Raw genomic sequence first — 23,898 nt, 5'->3', positions numbered from 1 at the left:
GCCAGGAAGGTTCTGTTGGAACGTTCTTACGATTCCCCCACCCCATGCCACGCTGCATAGCCAGGAAGGTTCTGTTGGAACGTTCTTACGATTCCCCCACCCCATGCCACGCTGCATAGCCAGGAAGGTTCTGTTGGAACGTTCTTACGATTCCCCCACCCCATGCCACGCTATATAACCAGGAAGGTGACACGGATGATTGATACTTCCTCTTCGTGTAGCTGTCCAACTCCAGTGCCTGAAACGTCACACTGCACAGTATAGCTTGATAGCTGCCGGGCTTCTGATTTCTGAATTAAAGGACCTTTCATATTCTCTTTTCTGAAGACCATCCGCTGGCCAAAGTTTTTAGGCTCTCATCCATATTATTCGGTCAGTCTGCTTGATGCTTGGTAAATATCTGCTGTCGCCTGCAGCATGTACCTTTTTCCTTTCTTCCTTTTTAGCTGAGCTGCCTCTTGAATCAAGTTCAAGTTGTCCCATAACAGCCACATCTGCAGGGAACCTTGTAACCTTGCTTACTGGTTTAGGATTTACTTTCTTCATATATGAGATATATATATATGTATTTGTATATAATAATAAAAAAAATTATATTTAATATAATAATGTTATATATATAATTAGAATGTGTGTGTAATATAAATATACAGTGCCTAATATCTAAAATATATAATTTTAATATATAATATATATAATTGAAATGTGTGTGTATTTATTCATATATATATATATATATATATATATATATATATATATATATATATATGATCTATAGAAATATTATAATATATTTGTATATAATTATAAATAAAAAAAAAAAAAAAAATATATATATATATATATATATATGTTTGTTTTTTTAATTATATACAAATATATTATAATATTTCTATAGATCATACATATATATATATCATATATATATGATGTTTTATACTAAATATATTATAATATATAAGAACACTGTGTGTATGTATGTATATATATATATATATATATATATATATATATATATATATATATATATACAGTATTCTTATATATTATAATATATTTAGTATAAAATATATATATATATACCATATATATATATATATATATATATATATATATATATATATATATATATATATATATATATATATGGTGTGTGTATATATATATGGTGTGTGTATATATATATATATATATATATATATGGTATATATGATCTATAGAAATATTATAATATATTTGTATATAATTAAAAAAAAATAAAAATATATATACACACATACAGTATTCTTATATATTATATATTTAGTATAAAAAAAAGTATATATATCAAAAACTACATCCCCCAGAGGAAGCTACGAGTCCCTGTAGCGTAACGCGCAGGGGAGGGGCGGTGACGTCATCACGCATCCACAGAGGAACGGCGAGTATACACACTGAAGGCAGACACACCTATAAGGCTGACCATATTACGATCTGGATACATTTTATGTAAAGCGCTACTTTATCTTTCACAATGTGAGTGGGAAATCAAAGCACATTAAACAACTGAAATCCCGGATAAGACACTATGTTTCTTTTCCCTTCTTTTCATGTTCCATATATGGAGGATTAAGCCAAGCAGCCAGCGGAGAAAGTTCTACTGAGAAGGCTGTGCTGAGGAGAGAGAGGTTCACGCAGTGGACACAGATCCATAATACAATCCAGTCTGAATAATACCATCTCAATCCACATAGAGGAGAACTATCATTCCCACTTTATTTTTTCGTTTTTTCACATTTATAGAATATTTAATTTCTTTTATATTTATACAAATTATATATTTAAGTATTATTGTTTGATGAAATTATTTGTTAATTGGTGGCATACACAGGTATTCACTATATCACATGAGGTAGAATATATTGGAGCGCGGTACAATATTGGATTATATATATATATATACACACACACAGTATTCTTATATATTATAATATATTTAGTATAAAATATATATATATATACTGTGTTTAATATATATACAGTATACAGTTTTTCTAGCATTAAAAGGCAGACCAGGGACCTTGCCCAAACGATTCCATCAGCTTGCTGCAGGCAGGAGGAAGCACTACCTCAGTCTCCTCCCTCCCAGTGGTCACTCTGACCATACACTCTAAGTCACAAGGTGAGAGGCTACAGCAGGGGGCTGATCTGTGTCAGACATTTGTGAATACAGCCCAGAAGTGCACAGGCACCAGGATTAACACAAGTCTGCCATTTCTGAGCAGGCGGGTAGATGGTCACCCCCTCGTTGATGCCTAAATAAAGATGGTTCCATCCTTCTTGAAAGAAAATTGGCATCTACATAACTACTAATTGCGCAGATTAATGTCGGCGCAGGCTTCGGAGCCAAAGAGGAGAGAAGCCCCTCCCCCCCACTAAGGCCTTCGCAGAATTCAATCCCCCAGTCTCGTTATTTCTCCTTGGGGGGGAAAAAAAAAAGAAAAAAAGACCTGAATAGAACTTCACTGATGAAGTGACACTTCCCTTGCAATTGTTAGACATCGCTGCAGCATACGAAGCCCGCCGCCTCTCCTCGTCAGGTGCCGGGTGTCTTTACATGTTTATTTAGTACATACACTGCATAAATAAACGTGTTTAAAAAAAGAAGCGTTTCGGCGGTGTGTTTCTCAGGTTCCTTTTAGTAGAAGCGCCACCTTTTAAGGTGCCATAGAAACATCTGAATGGATATAGGGCCTCATTCATGCGGGCGTATTGGTTCGCGTTGGATCTTGCCAGCAACAAGTTGTCCGTATGCCGTATGGATAGATAGTTTGTGTTTACACACATAGAGTGCACATGGACTCGACTGGTCGCTGCTCGGGGCTGACATGTAAATATCAAATACATATAGCCAGCGGCGGCAGCGCTGTTGCTGGTTTCACGCGTACAGTGTACTGGGCTGTATTGGCAGCTGCTCAGGGCTGACATGTAAATATCAAATACGTATATCCAGCAGCGGTGCTGTTGCTGGTTTCACGCGTACAGTGTACTGGGCTGTATTGGCAGCTGCTCGGGGCCGACATGTAAATATCAATTACTTATATCCAGCGGCGGCGCTGTTGTGTACTGGGCTGTATTGGCAGCTGCTCGGGGCCGACATGTAAATATCAAATACATATAGCCAGCGGCGGCGGCGCTGTTGCTGATTTCACGCGTACAGTGTACTGGGCTGTATTGGCAGCTGTTTCGGGGCCGACATGTAAATATCAAATACGTATATCCAGCGGCGGCGCTGTTGCTGATTTCATGCGTACAGTGTACTGGGCTGTATTGGCTGCTGCTCAGTGCTGAAATGTGAAATGTAAATATGTAAAAATGCATATAGCCTGCGGCACTGTTGCTGATTATATGCGTAGTGTATGTGGGATCTACTGGCATCTGCTCAGGGATGATGGCATGTAAATATCAATCATGTATAGCCAGCGGCGGCGCCCTGGCTGATTGCATGGGTACAGTCTATATGGACCCAATTGGCTGCTGCTTAGGGCTGAAATGTAATAATTATTTGCAGCCAGCGGCGGCGCTGTTGCTGATTACACCCGTACCGTGTACTGTACGTGGACTCTGTTGGGTGCTGCTCAGGGCTGTCATGTAAATATCAATTATGTATAGCCAGCGGCGGCGCCCTGGCTGATTGCATGCGTACAATCTATATGGACTCAATTGGCTGCTGCTTAGGGCATGTAATAATTTTTTGTAGCCAGCGGCCGCTCTGTTGCTGATTTACACCCGTACAGTGTACATAGACTATTGGCCGCTGCTCAGGGCCGACATGTAAATATCAATTACGTATAGCCAGCGGCGGCTCCATGGCCGATTTGCATGCGTGCAGTCTATATGGACTCAATTGGCTGCTGCTTAGGGCTGGCATACAATAATTATGTGTAGCCAGTGGTGGCGCTGTAGCTAAATACACCCGTATATTTATTTATTTCAGGTACTTATAAAGCGCCGTCAATTTACGCAGCGCTTTACATATATATATATATATATATATATATATATATATATTTATATTTATATATATATATATATATATATATATATATATATATATATATATATATATATATATATATATTTATATATATTTATATATATTTTTATATATATTTATATTTATTTATATATATATTTATATATATATATATATATTTTTATATATATTTATATTTATTTATATATATATTTATATATATATATATATATTTTTATATATATTTATTTATATATATATTTATATATATATATATATATATATATATATATATATATTTTTTTTTATATATATATATTTATTTATATATATTTTTATATATATATATATATATATATATATATATATATATATATATATTTATATATATTTTTATATATATATATATATATTTATATATATAAAATTTATATATATATTTTTATATATATATATTTTTATATATATATATTTTTATATATATATATTTTTATATATATATATTTTTATATATATTTATATTTATATATATATTTTTATATTTATATATATATTTTTATATTTATATATATATATATATATATTTATATATATATATATATATTTATATATATATATTTTTATATATATATATTTTTATATATTTTTATATTTATATATTTATATTTTTATATATATATATTTTTATATATATATATTTATATATATTTTTTTATATATATATATATTTTTATATATATATATTTTTATATATATATATTTTTATATATATATTTTTATATATATATTTTTATATATATATATTTTTATATATATATTTTTATATATATATATTTTTATATATTTTTATATATATATATTTATATTTTTATATATATATTTTTTTTTATATATATATATATATATATATATATATATATATATATATATATATATATATATATATATTATACATTCACATCAGTCCCTAACCCTCAAGGGGTGTACAATCTAACTTACATTCATACATACACATACTAGGGCCAGTTTGGACAGGATCCAATTAACCTACCAGCCTGTCTTGGGAATGTGTGAGGAAACTGGAGTACCCGGAGGAAACCCACGCAGGCACAGGGAGAACATGCAAACTCCAGGCAGGTGGTGCCGTGGTTGGGATTCAAACCAACGACCCTAGTACTGCCAGGTGGAAGTGCTAACCATTTAGCCACTGTATATAGTCTACAAAGACTACAAAGCCGCTCCTGAGGGCCGACGTGTAAATATCAGCTATGTGGCGCCGCCGCTGAATATACTTTGTTGACGTTTACATTTCCTCGTTAATGAGCCATTCATATGGCAGCATCACATGAGCAGAATAACCTCGACCAATTCGGAATGATTGAATGCCCTGGTCATTCTGCGCGCGCGTCGCTGCATTATTGCCCCAGCGGCTCGGGCACCAAGTCAATTATGCGTAGTCAGTAGCAGTAGTACCGCTGGCTACTTATTGTTGCTATTTAAAAGCCAATGCTAAGGGTCAATGTACACATGTAAAGGTGAGCACTGTAGTTTACGCATACGATGTAAAAATACGGTCCAAATATGGACCAAAGGTGCAGATTCTCCTTTTTTTGTTATATGCTGCTTGGAACAGCTATGTGAATGAGCCCCAATTTTCTATACTGCTGCGTACAGATGCATACGAAACTACCCTTTGTATACACTTGTGACGTCACTTTTGAAGTGACATCATGAGAATGAGCCCCAAAATGACTAGAAAGATCTTTTATTTTTAAAACTTTAAACTTTTTTTCTGTAGCATTAATGACAGCGAATGCAGAAGATTTCATATATGCGCTATTAGGGGCTCATTCACACCAGATGCATTGATCAGCATTGACCAACACAGGCTCAACACATAGAAAACCTTCCCTATTCACATGTCAGCGCTGAGCCATGATGCGTAAAGTTACTTGAAGTGTTTTTTTGTAAGAATCAATAGTTATAAATTAAACAAAAAAAAGAAAATGAAAAACGTAAACTGCGTGATGCGTTGTTACAATGTATCGCACCTCCCATGCACATTGGACACTGGTGTGAATGAGCCCTATAGGTGTACTCTACACTACGCACCGTTCAGCAAGGTTTGCATATCTGAATATATACACGGTAATTAATTGCCCACAGAGTCGGGTGGGGGTCACTCTCAACGCATTTCCCAATTTTTATTCTGCTCCTTCAGGAGATATCCAAAAAGAGTACGAAGGATGAAAGTGTGTGACCAGTTCAGAAAGTTTATTCATCTTGATAAAAGAACATAGGTAAAGCCAACAGATTTCAGGGGTTCGCAGCTCCCCTTCATCAGGGATGAGAGACGAGATAACAAAACATGATATACATTTTATCTTTCTTATATCTATTTTTTAATCTGTGTTATCTTGTCTCTGAGCCCTGATGAAGGGGAGCAACCCCCGAAACCTGTTGCCTTTTAATTTTTATCAAGATGAATAAACTTATAGTGGACTGATTCTCCTTTCACTGCCCAACCACATGCTGGGGGGGAGGAACAAGCCAAAAAGAGCGCAAAGGATGAAAGTGCATAACCAGTCCAGTGTAAGTTTATTCAACTTGATAAAGGTTCAAAGGTAAACCAACGCGTTTCGGGTGCTCACAGCTCCCCTTCATCAGGACTGAGATACCAGATAACAAAAGATTATATCAAATTTCTATTTATGATATAATTTTTGTGTCATCTTGTCTTTGAGCCCTGACGAAGGGCAGCAGCCCCTGAAACTCGTTGCCTTTACCGTTTGATATTTTTATCAAGATGAGTAACCTTTTAATGGACTGATTTCTACTTTCACTGGCCAATCACAGGCTGGGGGGGAAGAACAAGCCAAAAATAGAGTGCAAAGGATGAAAGTGTGTAACCAGTCCAATAACATAAGTTTATTCATCTTGATAAAAGTGCAAAGATAAAGCCATTGCATTTCGGGGGCTCACAGCTCCCCTTCATCAGGACTTGGAGACAAGATAACAAAAAATTTATATACATATCTATCGATTATTTCATGCTGTCTTGTCTCTGAGCCCTGATGAAGGGGAGCAACCCCCGAAACCCGTTGCCTTTTAATTTTTATTAAGATGAATAAACTTATAGTGGACTGATTCTCCTTTCACTGCCCAACCACAAGCTAAGGGGGGGGGGGGGTGGACAAGCCAAAAAGTGTGCAAAGGATGAAAGTGCATAACCAGTCCAGTAGAAGTTTATTCAACTTGATAAAGGTGCAAAGGTAAACCAACGCGTTTCGGGGGCTCACAGCTCCCCTTCATCAGGACTGAGATACCAGATAACAAAAGATGATATCAATTTTTTTTTCATTCTTATTTCTATCAATTATATAATTTTTGTGTAATCTTGTCTCTGAGCCCTGACGAAGGACAGCAGCCCCCGAAACTTGTTGCCTTTTGATATTTTTTATCAAGATGAGTAACCTTTTAATGGACTGATTTCTCCTTTCACTATCCAATCACAGGCTGGGGGGGGAAGAACAAGCCAGAAAAGAGTGCAAAGGATGAAAGTGTGTAACCAGTCCAATATAAGTTTATTCAACTTGATAAAAGTGCAAAGGTAAAGCCAATGCATTTCGGGGGCTCACAGCTCCCCTTCATCAGGACAAGATGACAAAAAATTATTACATTTTGTTATTATATCTATTATATCATTTTTTATGTTATCTTGTCTCTGAGCCCTGATGAAGGAGAGCAACCCCCGAAACTCGTTGCCTTTTAATTTTTATCAAGATGAATAAACTTAGTGGACTAATTCTCCTTTCACTGCCCAACCACAGTCTTGGGGGAGGAACAAGACAAAAAGAGTGCAAAGGATGAAAGTGCATAACCAGTCCAGTAGAAGTTTATTCAACTTGATTATAGAGCAAAGGTAAATCCTACGCGTTTCGGTGGCTCACAGCTCCCCTTCATCAGGGCTAAGAGACAACATACCAAATGATATACTGTATATCTTGCTATCGTGTCTCTTAGCCCTGATGAAGGGGAGCTGTGAGCCACTGAAATGCGTTGGATTTACCTTTGTCTATAATCAAGTTGAATAAACTTCTACTGGACTGGTTATGCACTTTCATCCTTTGCACTCTTTTTGGCTTTTGTCCCCCCCCCCCCCCAGCCTGTGGTTGGGCAGTGAAAGGAGAATCAGTCCACTATAAGTTTATTCATCTTGATAAAAATGAAAAGGCAACGGGTTTCGGGGGTTGCTCTCCTTCATCAGGGCTAAGAGACAAGATCACAAAAGATGACATCATAGATATAGGAATGATCGCAAAATATACAGTATATCATCTTTTGGTATCTTGTCTCTTAGCCCTGATGAAGGGGAGCTGTGAGCCACCGAAACGCGTTGGATTTACCTTTGCTCTATAATCAAGTTGAGTAAACTTCTACTGGACTGGTTATGCACTTTCATCCTTTGCACTCTTTTTGGCTTGTCCCTCCCCCCCAGCCTGTGGTTGGGCAGTGAAAGGAGAATCAGTCCACTATAAGTTTATTCATCTTGATAAAAATGAAAAGGCAACGGGTTTCGGGGGTTGCTCTCCTTCATCAGGGCTAAGAGACAAGATCACAAAAGATGACATCATAGATATAGGAATGATAGCAAAATATACAGTATATCATCTTTTGGTATCTTGTCTCTTAGCCCTGATGAAGGGGGGAAAGCCCCTGAAACGCATTGCTTTTTTTTGATGTTCTATCAAGATGAATAAACTTACACTGGACTGATTCTCCTTTCACTGTCCAACCGCTGGCTGGAGGAGGAACAAGACCGCTAAGTGTTCCCAAACTGCCGATTTTTTGTCCTGCCAGACAGGGCTGTGCTGTGTGGCAGAGCTGTTTGAATCTCAGGACTGGATAAAAAAAATCCTTTGGCAGATAAAACAATGCATATCCGTATTTTATCCATGAATTTAGCTGGAGGTCAGCTTTAAAAAAGTAAAATTGAAAATTAAAGGCAAGAAAAGCGTCTGGCGGTATCGTTTATACGGTCGCTCGGGCGGCATGTCAATGATCTTGTCCCATACAAAATGTGAAAAGCTTTATGCGGCACACACTCTACTCCAAAGTCTTTTAGAAGAACTTTTCTCTTCTCGTTTGAGCGCATCCCGACTTCCTCAGCGCCTGCATACGGAGACACACGAGGCAGGATCTTCGTGTACTAAGTGCAGGACAGGCGAGCCGAAGGCCCGCTCGTAAAAATCCTAAATGCATTTAATCGCCATTTGCGCTCCACTTAAACGCTGGGTCAAGAGCAACAGGAAACCATTAGAAGATTTTAAGAGATTCCGCTAGTGCCATTTAATGTTGGCACCGCTGGCGCTCCCTATAAATCCTGTGTTTCGGGTCTCGCCTCACGCACAGGCGTCGCCGGGACTTGCCGTTTTTAAGGACAAATTTAATGACTTTTTTTTTTTTTTTATTTCTTTTAATGTGAAACACCTTTGATACAGTTTTTCGCTTATATCAGTATCTCTTTTTTAGTATATCGGTGAAGAATTATATCCTACATTCTTTAATAAAACCCTTAAAGCGGTATTAAACCCAAAAACAAACATTTGTTATGTTGCAGCTTTTTCTTATCAATTCTTAAATGTGACGGCTGCATTAGTTTTCTATTTTAGGCTTGCTTTCTTCAATTTGCATCTGGTGATCCAGCCAGTAAGGCTGGCCATACGCTATACAATTTTCTGTCCAATTTCTGCCCAATTTAGATTTACATTCAACTATGTAGTCCAAGAGCCTGCCTGATTGGATACAATTGAATGTGTTGTTAGGTTTGACCTCTTATTATATGGTTTTTGGTAAATGTAAACCAAAAATCTCAAGAAAATTGTATAATGTATGGCCAGCCTGTTTTTCAATAGAACAAGCTCTGTTGCAGTTACAAGGATGAGACAAACCATTTAACACTGACAAGGGTGCTTGCAATCATCAGCTTTTAATTATGTAAAACCTTCATCCCAAAAGGTAAAAAAAAAAACAGATTGTTGTAAATGATTATAAAGTGTGAGGTTCAATTTGTTAGTGTATTTAAATTTGGTAATTAATCTAATACTCCTCCCCCCCCCCCCCCCAGGCTGACAGTACTGCTGTTCAAAGGTGCCTCCTGTGCTCCTTCACCCAGAGTGGGGCGCTCTAATACAGGAGGTGCGTTACCGGCTTCATCCAGAGTGGGGGCGCTCTAATACAGGAGGTGTGTTACCGGCTTCATCCAGAGTGGGGCGCTCTAATACAGGAGGTGCGTTACCGGCTTCATCCAGAGTGGGGGCGCTCTAATACAGGAGGTGTGTTACTGGCTTCATCCAGAGTGGGGGCGCTCTAATACAGGAGGTGCGTTACCGGCTTCATCCAGAGTGGGGCGCTCTAATACAGGAGGTGTGTTACCGGCTTCATCCAGAGTGGGGGAGCTCTAATACAGGAGGTGTGTTACTGGCTTCATCCAGAGTGGGGGGGCTCTAATACAGGAGGAGTGTTACTGGCTTCATCCAGAGTGGGGGCGCTCTAATACAGGAGGTGCGTTACCGGCTTCATCCAGAGTGGGGCGCTCTAATACAGGAGGTGCGTTACCGGCTTCATCCAGAGTGGGGCGCTCTAATACAGGAGGTGTGTTACTGGCTTCATCCAGAGTGGGGGGGCTCTAATACAGGAGGAGTGTTACTGGCTTCATCCAGAGTGGGGGCGCTCTAATACAGGAGGTGTGTTACTGTCTTCATCCAGAGTGGGGGCGCTCTAATACAGGAGGTGTGTTACCGGCTTCATCCAGAGTGGGGGCGCTGTAATACAGGAGGTGTGTTACTGGCTTCATCCAGAGTGGGGGCGCTCTAATACAGGAGGTGTGTTACTGGCCAGATCACCAGGTGAAAACAGAGGGGAAAAAGCATAAAAAAGAAAACTAAAGCAGCCACCACATCTAATGATTGATAAACTGCAATATGTTACATTTTTGGTTTTGGGTTCAATACTGCTTTACAGCTAAAGCTACCCTTGCAGTGGGGCTCCCTCCACACATCAGGGGTTTAAATGTTCTTTTTTACCTAGGGTACCCATTGAAAAGCCGTTTTACTTGCCTTACCCTCGTTCTTCTAGGCTTCTCCTATCTGTGTGGCAGGCTGCTTGTCTTCGCCACTCTGTCAGTTGCACTCTGAAGTCATCAGTACAATATAGGACCAGCAGTTCTGCATTGTAAGTTAGGGCATCAAAGGCCCACCTCAGGGGCGGACTGACAACTCATGGGGCCCCCGGGCGATAGGGGATCATGGGGGCTCTGTGTCCTTGCCCAAACTCAAAAAAGCCTATGAAAAAGGTACCAGGGGCGTCTCATGGGGCCCCCTACTGACCCCAGGCCCTCGGGCAGTGCCCAAGTTTCCAAATGGTCAGTCCAACCCTGGCCCACCTAAAACCTGGAGCGAAGGCGGAAAGAGGAAAGCACCAGCTCTTACGGGAGCAATGGATAACATGTAATTCATTTTTTAAGGGTTCGTGTACGTGGACATGTGTGCAGTTGCATGGCTGTACATTGTAAAATACGCCTGTAATTGTGGTGGTTGGGAGCCCAGCTGTTCTGCCAGCAGGAATGAATCACAAAATGTACTTATGTGGATATACACATGTAACCCCAGGTACTTGTATTTGCATGTGTATAGGTGTGTTTTCCCGAACACAAGGCATCCTAAAATAAATCCTTGTGCATGAGCCCTAAGGGTACCCTAGACAAACAACAAGTAGTTGACTCTTGAAATGTAGAGGAACTACCCCACAAGGGAAACACTCCAGCAATGGTTGATGAGCTTAGGTTCCGAACAAACCCGAAAGGAAGCTGTTACTCCCACTCAACCGTGGCCAGGCCATTCCCCCACAAGACCAAACCCAGAAGGGGGCTGTCACTACCACTCCACCACCGCCAGGGCATTCCCCCACCAGACCAAACCCAGAAGGAAGTTGACACTCCCGCTTAACCACATCCATGCCATTCCCCACCAGACCAAACCCAAGAAGGAAACTGTCACTCCTGCTTAACATTGGCCAGGCCATTCCCCACCAGACCGAACCCAAAAGGAAGCTGTCGCTGCCACTCAACCACAACCAGGCCATTCCCCCACAAGTCCAAACCCAGAAGGAAGCTGTCTCTCCCACTCAACCATAGCCAGGGCATTCCTCCACGAGACCAAACCCTGAATGAAGCTTTCACTCCTGCTCAGCAGTGATTAGGCCATTCCCCCATAAAACCAAAGCCAGAAGGAAGCTGTCACTTCTGCTCAACTGTGGCCACGCCATTCCTCACCAAACCAGACCCAAAAGGAAGCTTCTGCTCCCACTCAACCACAGCCAGGGCATTCCCCCACAAGTCCAAACCCAGAAGGAAGCTGTCACTCCCACTCAACCAGAGTCAGGGCATTCCCCACCAGACCAAACCCAGAAGGAAGCTGTCACTCCCGTTCTACCATAGCCAGGGCATTCCCCCAGAAGACCAAACCCTGAACAAAGCTGTCACTCCCGCTCAGCAGTGATTAGGCCATTCCCCCACAAGAACAAACCCAGAAGGAATCTGTCACTCCCGCTCAACTGTGGCCAGGGCATTCCCCACCAAACCTAAAAGAAAGCTGTCTCTTCCATTCAACTCAACGCCAGGCCATTCCCCCACAAGTCCAAACCCAGAAAGAAGCTGTTACTCCCACTCAACCAGAGTCAGGGCCTTGCCCACCAGACCAAACCCAGAAGGAAGCTGTCACTCTCGCTAAACCATAGCCAGGACATTCCCCCACAAGTCCAAACCCTGAAGGAAGCTGTCACTCCCGCTCAACAGTGGCCAGGTTATTTCCCCACCAGACCAAATCCAGAAGGAAACTGTCACTCTTGCTCAACCATGGCCAAGGCATTCCCCACATCACAGCGGCACGCACACAAAGGGGTGGCGATTCTTATGACATCATTGACCCATTATAGCCACATGGCCTTATTGGGTCAATGACATGCACCATGTCTGTGTATTGTGCATCAGAACCACCACTTGCAATGTCCATTGGGAGAGCATGAGATCAAGTGACAACTCAGAAGGACAGTTGGGAGAACAGGACAGAGCATTGTCACCCTATAGCAGAAGGAGCACGAACAAGGACCTTAATGGTAGGGTCACCAGGAATTATTTTAATGTATTGAAATGGTCACCTCATCTCCACTGCTAACCCATGTGATATGGTGACAACCCAAAGTGAAGAAATGTCACCAGCGCACCAAGGATTCCTCAAAATGGGTCCAAAGCTTTATTTCATGGTCAAATCTTAAACACTAAGGTAACATTTCTCCGCTCAGTTGCCTGACAAATGGTCCGCGTGTGGCTGCGAAATGTTGCCTTCATGTGACCACAAAATAAAGCTTTGGACCCATTTTGAGGGTCTTAGTGTGCTGGTGACATGTCTTCCCTTTTGATTGTCTACGGTTCCCAGCCTCTGGTCACTACAGCACCCAGCAATACTGAACAGTCATTTTCATGAATGTGTGTGCTGGGAATATTGCGTTTAGAGTGACTACTCAGGAGCACAGTTGAGAGACAGGGACAGAACGTGGTCACCCTATAGGAGGAAGTGCTGGAACAAGACCTTCATGACAGGACATTTTTTTAATAGGTTGAAATGGCAACTTCACATCCATTGTGAGCCCGCGAAATGTTGCCTTCATGTGTCCACAAAATAAAGCTTTGGACCCATTTTGAGGGTCTTAGTGTGCTGGTGACATGTCTTCCCTTTGATTGTCTTCGGTTCCCAGCCTCTGGTCACTACAGCACCCAGCAATACTGAACAGTCATTTTCATGAATGTGTGTGCTGGGAATATTGCGTTTAGAGTGACTACTCAGGGGCACAGTTGAGAGACAGGGACAGAACGTGGTCACCCTATAGGAGGAAGTGCCTGAACAAGACCTTCATGGCAGGACATTTTTTTTTTAATATGTTGAAATGACGACTTCACTTCCATTGTGAGCCCATGTGACAATGCAGGAGCAAAGTTGGGAGATAGGGACAGAACATTGTCATCCTATAAAAGGAAGTGCTGGAACAAGGACCTTCATGGCAGGATCTCCAGGGACTTTTGAAAAGATTAACTTTTTAAAATTGATATAAAATTTTAACATTTTGGGTTTCCATCTATTTTAACCAAGAAACCTACCGTGACTTAGAGGGCTGAAGACACCTTCATGGCAGGATCTCCAGGGACTTTTGAAACGACTAACTTTTTAAAATTGATATAAAATTTTAACATTTGGGTTTCCATCTATTTGAACCAAGAAACCTACCGTGACTTAGAGGGCTGAAGACGTTTGTGGCGGCTCCTCTGCCCCTCCGTGTTTATTTTTGAGAAGACGGCGCTTTAAATTACCGCCCCGGTATGTAAAAATAGCCAGATTTACAGAATAGTGTACAGCGAAACAGCTGCACGGCATTGTGCCGATTCCCTCCAGTCAGCAGAGAGGCGAAGGAATTCATCGCAATTATGTGCGTTGTCCCAAAGACGACCGTTTATTGCTGATGCAGCACGGAGCCCGCCTCGAAGTTTTTTTGGCCCGGACCTGGCGTCAGAATGAAGCTCCTAATTCATGTTTAATATACCGGGAAGGAACCGAAGCAGAACGGCGCACAGGGCCCAGGCTAGCAACTCGCCATCTCCTAAAATATCCCTTGGTGCGGGATGAAACGATCATTTGTCAGGGAGGCCGTAGTGACAAGACACTCTCTATCGCCAATTTAGGAGCCATCTGCCTGCAATGGTTTGTTTAACTCAGCGCTGCAACTGCGTATATATATAAATATACGTATGGAAACGCACTGTTTATATGCGGGTTCTACATAGGGTACGTCACAGAGCTGTTCTGGGAACGCCAAAGGCCTCTCTTTCTCTCCAGTCTCCTCGGCTGACTCCTAAGGTGATGAAGAGAGACTCTATAGGGTGAATGGCCATATTTTACATTTTGTGTACGGATTACAGCCTGACAGGGCTTGTTTATATAGAAGATATACATTGAATACATTTGCCGAAACCCAAAGCTGCCAGATAGACATTGCCATTTAATGTTGTATATGTTAGTGGTCTCCAAACTGTCGCCCTTTGCTTGCCTTTATCCAGCCCTTGGGTCATTAATTCTCCCACTGACACCAATGATGAGTCACCGTCCCTTCAACTGATACTAACATTGGGGCATAATTCCTCCTACTGATATATACCATGGATTGCTATTCCTCCCTCTGACACCAATGATGGGGCACTATTCTTCTGACCGACAGCAACAATGGGCTACTATTCCTTCTACCAACACCAATGATGGGGTACTATTCCTTCCTCTGACATTAATGATGGGGCACTATTCCTTTGACTGACACCAATAATGGGGCACTATTCTTTCCTCTGTCACCAATAATGGGGCACTATTCTTTCCTCTGTCACCAATGATGGGGCACTATTCTTCTGACCGACAGCAACAATGGGGCACTATTCCTTCTACCAACACCAGTGATGGGGCACTATTCCTTCCTCTGACATTAATGATGGGGCACTTTTCCTCTGACTGACACCAATGATGGGGTACTATTCTTCTGACCGACAGCAACAATGGGGCACTATTCCTTCTACCAACACAAATGATGGGGTACTATTCCTTCCTCTGACATTAATGATGGGACACTATTCCTTTGACTGACACCAATGATGGGGCACTATTCTTTCCTCTGATACCAATTATGGGACACTATTCCTTTCATTGACACCAATGATGGGGCACTGTTCCTTCCACTGATATCAATGATGAGCCACTGTTCCTTCCACTGATGGGGCACTATTCTTTGCACTGATACCAATAATGGAGCACTATCCCACCGACACCAATGATGGGGCACTATTCCTCCCACTGACACAAATAATGGGGCACCATTCTTCCCACTGATAGCAGTGATGGGGTACTATTCCTTCCTCTGTCATTAATGATAGGGCACTATTTTTTTGACGGACACCAACGATGGTGTCCGTACGATGGTACTATTCTTTTCACTTATAGCAATTATGGGGCACTATTCCTCCCACTGATACCAATGATGGGGCACTATTCCTTCCACTGATGCCAATAATGGGCCACTATGCCTTGCACTGACACCAATGATGGGGCACTATTCCTCCCACTGATACCAATGATGGGGCACTATTCCTCCCACTGACACCAATGATGGGGTACTATTCCTCCCACTGATACCAATGATGGGGCACTATTCCTCCCACTGATACCAATGATGGGGCACAATTCCTCCCACTGACACAAATGATGGGGCATTATTCCTCCCACTGACACCAATGATGGGACACTATTCCTCCCACTGACACCAATGATGGGGCACTATTCCTCCCACTGATACCAATGATGGGGCACAATTCCTCCCACTGATACCAATGATGGGGCACTATTCCTCCCACTGATACCAATGATGGGGCACTATTCCTCCCACTGACACCAATGATGGGGCACTATTCCTTCCTCTGACACCAATAATGGGGAACTATTCTTCCTTCTACTGCCATAGCAGCAGATTCTCAAACTGGTATAGTAAGAACTACTTGAATTTGCCACACGTGCCGGTAATGGTGAAAATGCTTGCCTGAATTAGGCGCTGGTAGTTTTTAAGGGAACTACTGCCAGAAACCAGTCCTTAAGTCTGTATTGAATTCCCCTGTTTATCCTTTGGCATGATGCTTCTGATGTGTTCAAGATGCTTTGAGCCATTCCTCTGGTACCCTTGGTAATCCTTGTTTTATATGAGTAGCCTTGCTCAAGCCTGTGAGCTAATTTATAGTAGTGCAAAATTCATGAACGGGCCTTACATGCACTTTAAGTATTGGTTCTTAGAGAGTTGACAGGCCTTTTCTCCAAAAACTTTGGTTTGCAACACAGAGGGCAAAAAAAATGTGTATTTCCTTAAAATGGCCCTAATTCTCAGTAATGTTACTAGTTCCACTATAAGAGGCCGTAGTTATTACTGGACAATATGGCTGCCTGTGGTATTCAATGATATGTTATAACCTGATTTACTTTTGATCACTTTTGTTTTTGCAGGTCTCAATATTAGTACTCGTCATGGGAGAATATGGGGGCCACCATTGTGAACCTCCTGAAGATGCTGGTGGCCTGGCCCACCTCTGACCTTGAGGCTTCTGTACTTTTGTGTCACTAATCCAGAATAAGAATACAGATACGATAAGTTGGGGAAAAGTCATTAGTACTTATCTGTTCTGTATCAGTGACTAAATGTACGAAAACCAGCTGGATGGCCAGGCATGGCATTTTCAGAAGGAGAGGTCCTAATGGAGGCCGCCATGTTTTCCCCATGATAGGTTTCCTATGCTGTGAATGTTATATTGATGTTAAGAACTGTCATTACATAAATCATGTCTGTCCTTCAGCTGCTTTTCATTTTACGTTTTTGAATATGTAGCTTGTTTTCTTTCTCATTAATCCTCCTTGATATAGTGTTCCAGTTACGGGCGAAATCTGGTGGGAAGACTCACCAACAGGCTACCTAAAGCCTAACTCCAGCCAATTTTTATTGTTTGTTTTAGATAGAGTGAGGAATACTTTATGACTCCAAAGGGGAGATTTCCCCCTCACTTCCTGTTCCTGTGACACCTGTACAAGAAAGGGGGGGAGCAGTTGTCACTTGGACAGAAAGGCAAAGACAACTTAAAACACATTGTTGGACATTCTAACCCTACTCTAATCTACTAAAAATGTGGTTTTGTTTTTAGTCTGTGTCCCAACCGGAGAGATTTCCCGTAACTTCCTTTCCTGACCAGAAGTCAGGAGAAATCTCCCCAGCAGGAACACAGACCGAAAAACCAATCAGACAGGTTATATCCCTTCCCAGTTCTATCAACAAATTTTGGCTGGAGTTGGACTTGAAAGGGCTACTCCATGTTAATGTACCAGGCCTGTGGTTAACCGTTCTCCCCCCGATGTTGTCGAGCGTGGAGAAGAAGCTGAGCTTTTCCTGGTTATGATTTCAGACGTTAAGAAAGAAAGGTTTTAACGGGTGCGACAGCCCCGAACCGGACGGGGATGACTCCATTGATCAGAGCCCTCTCATGGAAGACAAATATCGCAAAGCCAGCGAGGACTTGGACATACTGTTCAAACGCTATGGCGTAAGTACCTTGCCTTCTCCAGCAACTCTTCATCTCTTCTTTTTTTTTCTTTTCTCTGTTTTCTCTCCCTATATATCTCTCCCCACCAAAAAAAAAAAAAAAATAATTAATAAAACCGTGAAAATAAAATTGGGACAAAAAAAATACCTCACCCCACCCTGATGTGAAAAAGCAGGCGCTGAACAAGAAGCACAGAGAGTACGAGAGCCCGGACGCGGACGAGGTGTTTGCGCTGACTCCGCAGACGGAGGAGAAATATAAAAAGATTGACGAGGAGTTTGATAAAATGATGCAGAATTATAGACTCGCAGTGAGTACCGCGGGGGAAGGAGCTAGAGGCCACAGCAGCACTGCAGGCTCCTGGGTAATGTACTGACACGGGGGGGGGGGTTGGGGGATGGGAGGTGATTTTCCACATTAGGCAGGCAGAAGAAAGCCTTGGTTGATACATAGGCTTCAGCTGTCAGTGTGCCATTGTTATGTAGCCACAAGTGTCAGTGTGTCATTGTTCTGTGATCCTAAAGTGTCAGTGCAGCATTGTTCTCTAACCCCAGCTGTCAGTGTGTCATTGTTCTGGGACCCCCAAGTGTCAGTGTGTCATTGTTCTTGGACCCCCAAGTGTCAGTGTGTCATTGTTCTTGGACCCCCAAGTGTCAGTGTGTCATTGTTCTTGGACCCCCAAGTGTCAGTGTGTCATTGTTCTGTGATCCTAAAGTGTCAGTGCAGCATTGTTCTCTAACCCCAGCTGTCAGGGTGTCATTGTTCTGGGACCCCAAGTGTCAGTGTGTCATTATTCTGGGACCCCCAAGTGTCAGTGTGTCCTTGTTCTTGGACCCCCAAGTGTCAGTGTGTCATTGTTCTTGGACCCCCAAGTGTCAGTGTGTCATTGTTCTTGGACCCCCAAGTGTCAGGGTGTCATTGTTCTTGGACCCCCAAGTGTCAGTGTGTCATTGTTCTTGGACCCCCAAGTGCCAGTGTGTGGGATTGTTCTGGGTCCCAAGTTTCAGTGTGTCATTGTTCTGGGACTCCCAAGTATCATTATGTCATTGTTCTGGGCCCCAATTGTTGAGGTGTCTTTGTTATGAATCCCCAAGTGTCAGGGTGTCATTGTTCTGGACCCCCAAATGTCAGTGTGTCATTTTTCTTGGACCCCTAAGTGTCAGTGTGTCATTTTTATTGGACCCCCAAGTGTCAGTGTGTCATTGTTCTGGACCCCCAAATGTCAGTGTGTCATTTTTCTTGGACCCCCAAGTGTCAGTGTGTCATTGTTCTTGGACCCCCAAGTGTCAGTGTGTCATTGTTCTTGGACCCCCAAGTGTCAGGGTGTCATTGTTCTGGACCCCCAAGTGTCAGTGTGTCATTGTTCTGGACCCCCAAGTGTCAGGGTGTCATTGTTCTTGGACCCCCAAGTGCCAGTGTGTGGGATTGTTCTGGGTCCCAAGTGTCAGTGTGTCATTGTTCTTGGACCCCTAAGTGTCAGTGTGTCATTGTTCTTGGACCCCCAAGTGTCAGTGTGTCATTGTTCTTGGACCCCCAAGTGTCAGTGTGTGGGATTGTTCTGGGTCCCAAGTGTCGGGTGTCTTTGTTCTGCATCCCCAAATGTGAATGTGGTATTGGCATAAACATCCAAATGTCAATTCATCATTGTTTTGGATCCCCCAAGTGTCAGTGTGTCATTGTTCTGGGACCCCCAAGTGTCAGTGTGTCATTGTTCTTTGACCCCCAGGTGTCAGTGTCTGGGATTGTTCTGGGCCCCATGTTTCAGTGTGTCATTGTTCTGGGCCCCAAGTGTTGTAGTGTCTTTGTTATGAACCCCCAAGTGCCAATGTGTCATTGTACTGGACCCCCAAATGTCAATGTGGTATTGGTATAGATATCTACGTGTCAGTTAATCAATGTTCTGGGATCCCCAAGTGTCAGTGTGTCATTGTTTTTAACCCCAGATGGTAATGTGTTTTTGTCCTGGGACCCCTAAGTGTCATTATGTCATTGTTCTGGTCCCCAAGTGTCGGGGTGTCATTCTTATGGACCCCCAAGTGTCAGTGTGTCATTGTTCTGGGACCTAAGTGTTGGTGTGTCTTTGTTTTGTGAGCCTTCAGGTGTCGTCATGTCATAAGTTTGGCACTGCAAGTGTGTCATTGTTCTAATAGGCCGAGTGTGCTATTGTGTTAGGACCCCGAGTGCCAATCTTCAGTGTATCATTGTTGTGGGAACCCAAGTGTCCTCTTCTACCACCTGTTGTTGCCGTGTCATTGTCCTGGCATCCAATATGCCAGCGTATCATTGTTCTGGACCCTTAACTGTTTTGTTATTGGAAAGGTACAGTATGTATTGTCTTTACACTCAAGATGGGAGCCTGCAGTGCTGCTTACTGGAGATTGAAATCCTAACCCTATACTTCAGGAGTGGGCCTGCTACACACAGCTCAGTAGCCCATCCCTTGGTGGAAGGGTTACGAGTCTAAGGAGTGTGTTTTTCTGCATGGCTGTGCTTCGTGGCCTGGTTTGCTCAATATTCACATGAGGTGCCAGCATAGATAAAGTGGACCTGTTACATTTGCAAACATCCATTTTTTGTATGGTGAATCAACGTTCAGCGTGCCCATTCACATCTTGTGTGTCAATGTCTGTCTTTGTGAACCAATGGGTTTCATGGACAGTGGTTCATTTAACAAAGAGGCTGTCTGTAGCAAATAGCAGGTCTGCTTTACTATGCAAGACTAATGAGGTAACTAGAGGCATGGGCCTTGTTTATTGAAATGAGAGGGAATACAAATTGTCACCTTCTGTTTGCCCATGTCAACCAATCAGGTTGCCAATGCAGTATGGAAGAGTTTGATTGGGTACTATTGAAAATGATGGTCAAACTTCGCTGCAATGGGCAATGCAGATGGAGCATTTGGTTATTAATAAACAAGAAACAAATGTGTCACTGAATTTTAGTGTCCCAATCATCTTTTTAGTGACCTGTCCCCCATTTTTAAAATACGTTTCCCCCCATCGAAATCGTTAACACTCGCCTAAACCAGTAACCAGCTTATCCAGATTGAGTGTGCTTGACTTGGCTTTCCTCTGACAATTGAATTTCTTTGACTTGTTTCATTTTTCACTGACAATTAACATTCACTTACCACTGTTGAATAGATTGTGTTTATTCACTGACTCCACTCTAAACCTTGACATCAGAGTGGAGGGGGGATCTTAATTACGGGGAGCGTCTAGGATGAAAAGACACCCTGCAATTTGAACGTATAATTTATCAGATGTTCCCTAAGTCATAACGCATGAATATGTTAAACTCGGTGTGGGATGCTGTTATAATAATTATTATAAGTTAGAGTTATCGGACAGGTTGCAGTGGGTGTGGAAAAGTTTTAGCACTTGTCTTTTATACTGTATGCTTGCTACTCTTCAAACTGCAAACTTTATTGGCCCTGGAGGTTGGTGGAAGACACGGTTGTCCTCAACAATATTTTAGCCTACATGGGATAGAAGTTAAAACATCTATCATATGATCAAAATGTTTAGTTTAAACTTTTCATTTCAGGTGTTACTAGTGAGGAGTATGATTAATATTTCCACATACAAAGTCTCATTGGACAGTTGTGTGCTTCCAGCCTTGTAGAAATGGGTTGAGGATGGTCTTTCAGTGTCCCTGCATGACCGTGCCCTCGTATCCTAGGACAGTGGTGGGCAACCTTTTTTTTCAACTGAGCCAAATCTCGCCAAAACCACGATTGAAATTTATTTTGAGAGCCACATTTTTAAAACTGAAAATACATAGGATGGTACACTGTTTTTAGTTTCAATAAGTTTTTATAGTAATTCATCCCCCATATAGTAATTTATCCCCCATATAGTAATTCATCCCCCATAGTAATTCATCCCCCATATAGTAATTCATCCCCCATATAGTAATTCATCCCCCATATAGTAATTCATCCCCCATATAGTAATTCATCCCCTATAGTAATTCATCCCCCATATAGTAATTCATCCCCCATATAGTAATTCATCCCCCATATAGTAATTCATCCCCCATATAGTAATTCATCCCCCATATAGTAATTCATCCCCCCTACAGTAATTCATCCCCCATAGTAATTCATCCCCCATATAGTAATTCATCCCCCATATAGTAATTCATCCCCCCTATAGTAATTCATCCCCCCTATAGTAATTCATCCCCCCTACAGTAATTCATCCCCCATAGTAATTCATCCCCCATATAGTAATTCATCCCCCATATAGTAATTCATCCCCCCTATAGTAATTCATCCCCCCTATAGTAATTCATCCCCCCTATAGTAATTCATCCCCCCTATAGTAATTCATCCCCCATATAGTAATTCATCCCCCATATAGTAATTCATCCCCCATAGTAATTCATCCCCCATAGTAATTCATCCCCCAAATAGTAATTCATCCCCCAAATAGTAATTCATCCCCCATAGTAATTCATCCCCCATATAGTAATTCATCCCCCATATAGTAATTCATCCCCCCTATAGTAATTCATCCCCCCTATAGTAATTCATCCCCCATATTAATTCATCCCCCATATAGTAATTCATCCCCCCTATAGTAATTCATCCCCCTATAGTAATTCATCTCCCATATAGTAATTCATCCCCCCTATAGTAATTCATCCCCCCTATAGTAATTCATCCCCCCTATAGTAATTCATCCCCCATATAGTAATTCATCCCCCCTATAGTAATTCATCCCCCCTATAGTAATTCATCCCCCATAGTAATTCATCCCTCATATAGTAATTCATCCCCCATATAGTAATTCATCCCCCATATTAATTCATCCCCCCTATAGTAATTCATCCCCCATATAGTAAATCATCCCCCATAGTAATTCATCCCCCATATAGTAATTCATCCCCCATATAGTAGTAGTAAGTAAGTAGCAATTAGTAAGCCAAGTCCCCCCTGTGTCAATTCACTTACCTTTGCTCCGCGCGTTCCTCTCGCCGTGTTCCCGCGCCGTTCCGGTCTTCAGGGCGGACTGTGAGAGGAGCCTAGCTCCTCTCACGTTCGTCACGCTGCCCCGCCTACACACATCCTGACAGCCAATCACTGGCTATCAGGATGTGAGTGGCAGCGAGACTGGCCAATCATTGCATTTGAGCGCGCTGCCCTGGCTGTTTTTTTTGTTGGATCACGCTGCAGAGTCCCTGCCGCCCGAGAGGAGGGAGGGGAGCGGGCGCCCGGCACACAAGAGCCGCATTAAAGCGTGTAAAGAGCCGCATGTGGCTCGCGAGCCGCGGCTTGCCGACCACTGTCCTAGGACATGAAATGTCAAAAATTATTTTTTCTAAAAAGAATCAACCAACCGACCACTAGTGACACGTTACCCTATTCACACAATATTATAATCAACAATAATTCGTGCCTATCCAAATAATCAGTGTACTAACACATATACACTCTATTTATAAGTGTCCAATGTCTTATATTCCAAAAATTTAAAGAAAAAAAGAAAAATAAATAAAATTTAATATGTCCCACTCGAACTACTCCTTTGTACTGTTTGAAGATCCTCACAGGCCAGCTTCCACACAGACCCTCAAAAAAAATCAAAAACTCAACATAGTGCATTACCATTAAAATATATATATGCACTCCACATGTGTTTTTATAGTATATAAG

At 41.8% G+C, this 23,898-nt stretch overlaps 1 protein-coding gene across 11 annotated transcripts in view; it reads left to right on the top strand.

The window, feature by feature from the left end:
- MEF2D (myocyte enhancer factor 2D) overlaps window positions 1-23,898 on the top strand; it is a 315,067-nt gene that overhangs the window by 248,995 nt on the left and 42,174 nt on the right. For 5 of the 11 annotated variants that reach the window (XM_089657004.1, XM_089657003.1, XM_089657002.1 and 2 more), the window contains 2 exons: window positions 18,102-18,239; window positions 18,415-18,549. In XM_089657004.1, coding sequence (XP_089513130.1) covers window positions 18,102-18,239; window positions 18,415-18,549 — 273 coding nt within the window. The remainder of the gene's footprint in view (window positions 1-18,101; window positions 18,240-18,414; window positions 18,550-23,898) is intronic. The other 6 variants (XM_089657011.1, XM_089657010.1, XM_089657006.1 and 3 more) reach the window with 2 other exon arrangements.

The sequence above is a fragment of the Staurois parvus genome, unplaced genomic scaffold, assembly GCF_062004578.1.
Source record: "Staurois parvus isolate SC_StPar_1 unplaced genomic scaffold, SC_StPar_1.0 ptg000956l, whole genome shotgun sequence".
In the NCBI taxonomy this organism is placed as follows: Eukaryota; Metazoa; Chordata; class Amphibia; order Anura; family Ranidae; genus Staurois; species Staurois parvus.
This window is presented reverse-complemented; position numbering and strand designations above follow the sequence as displayed.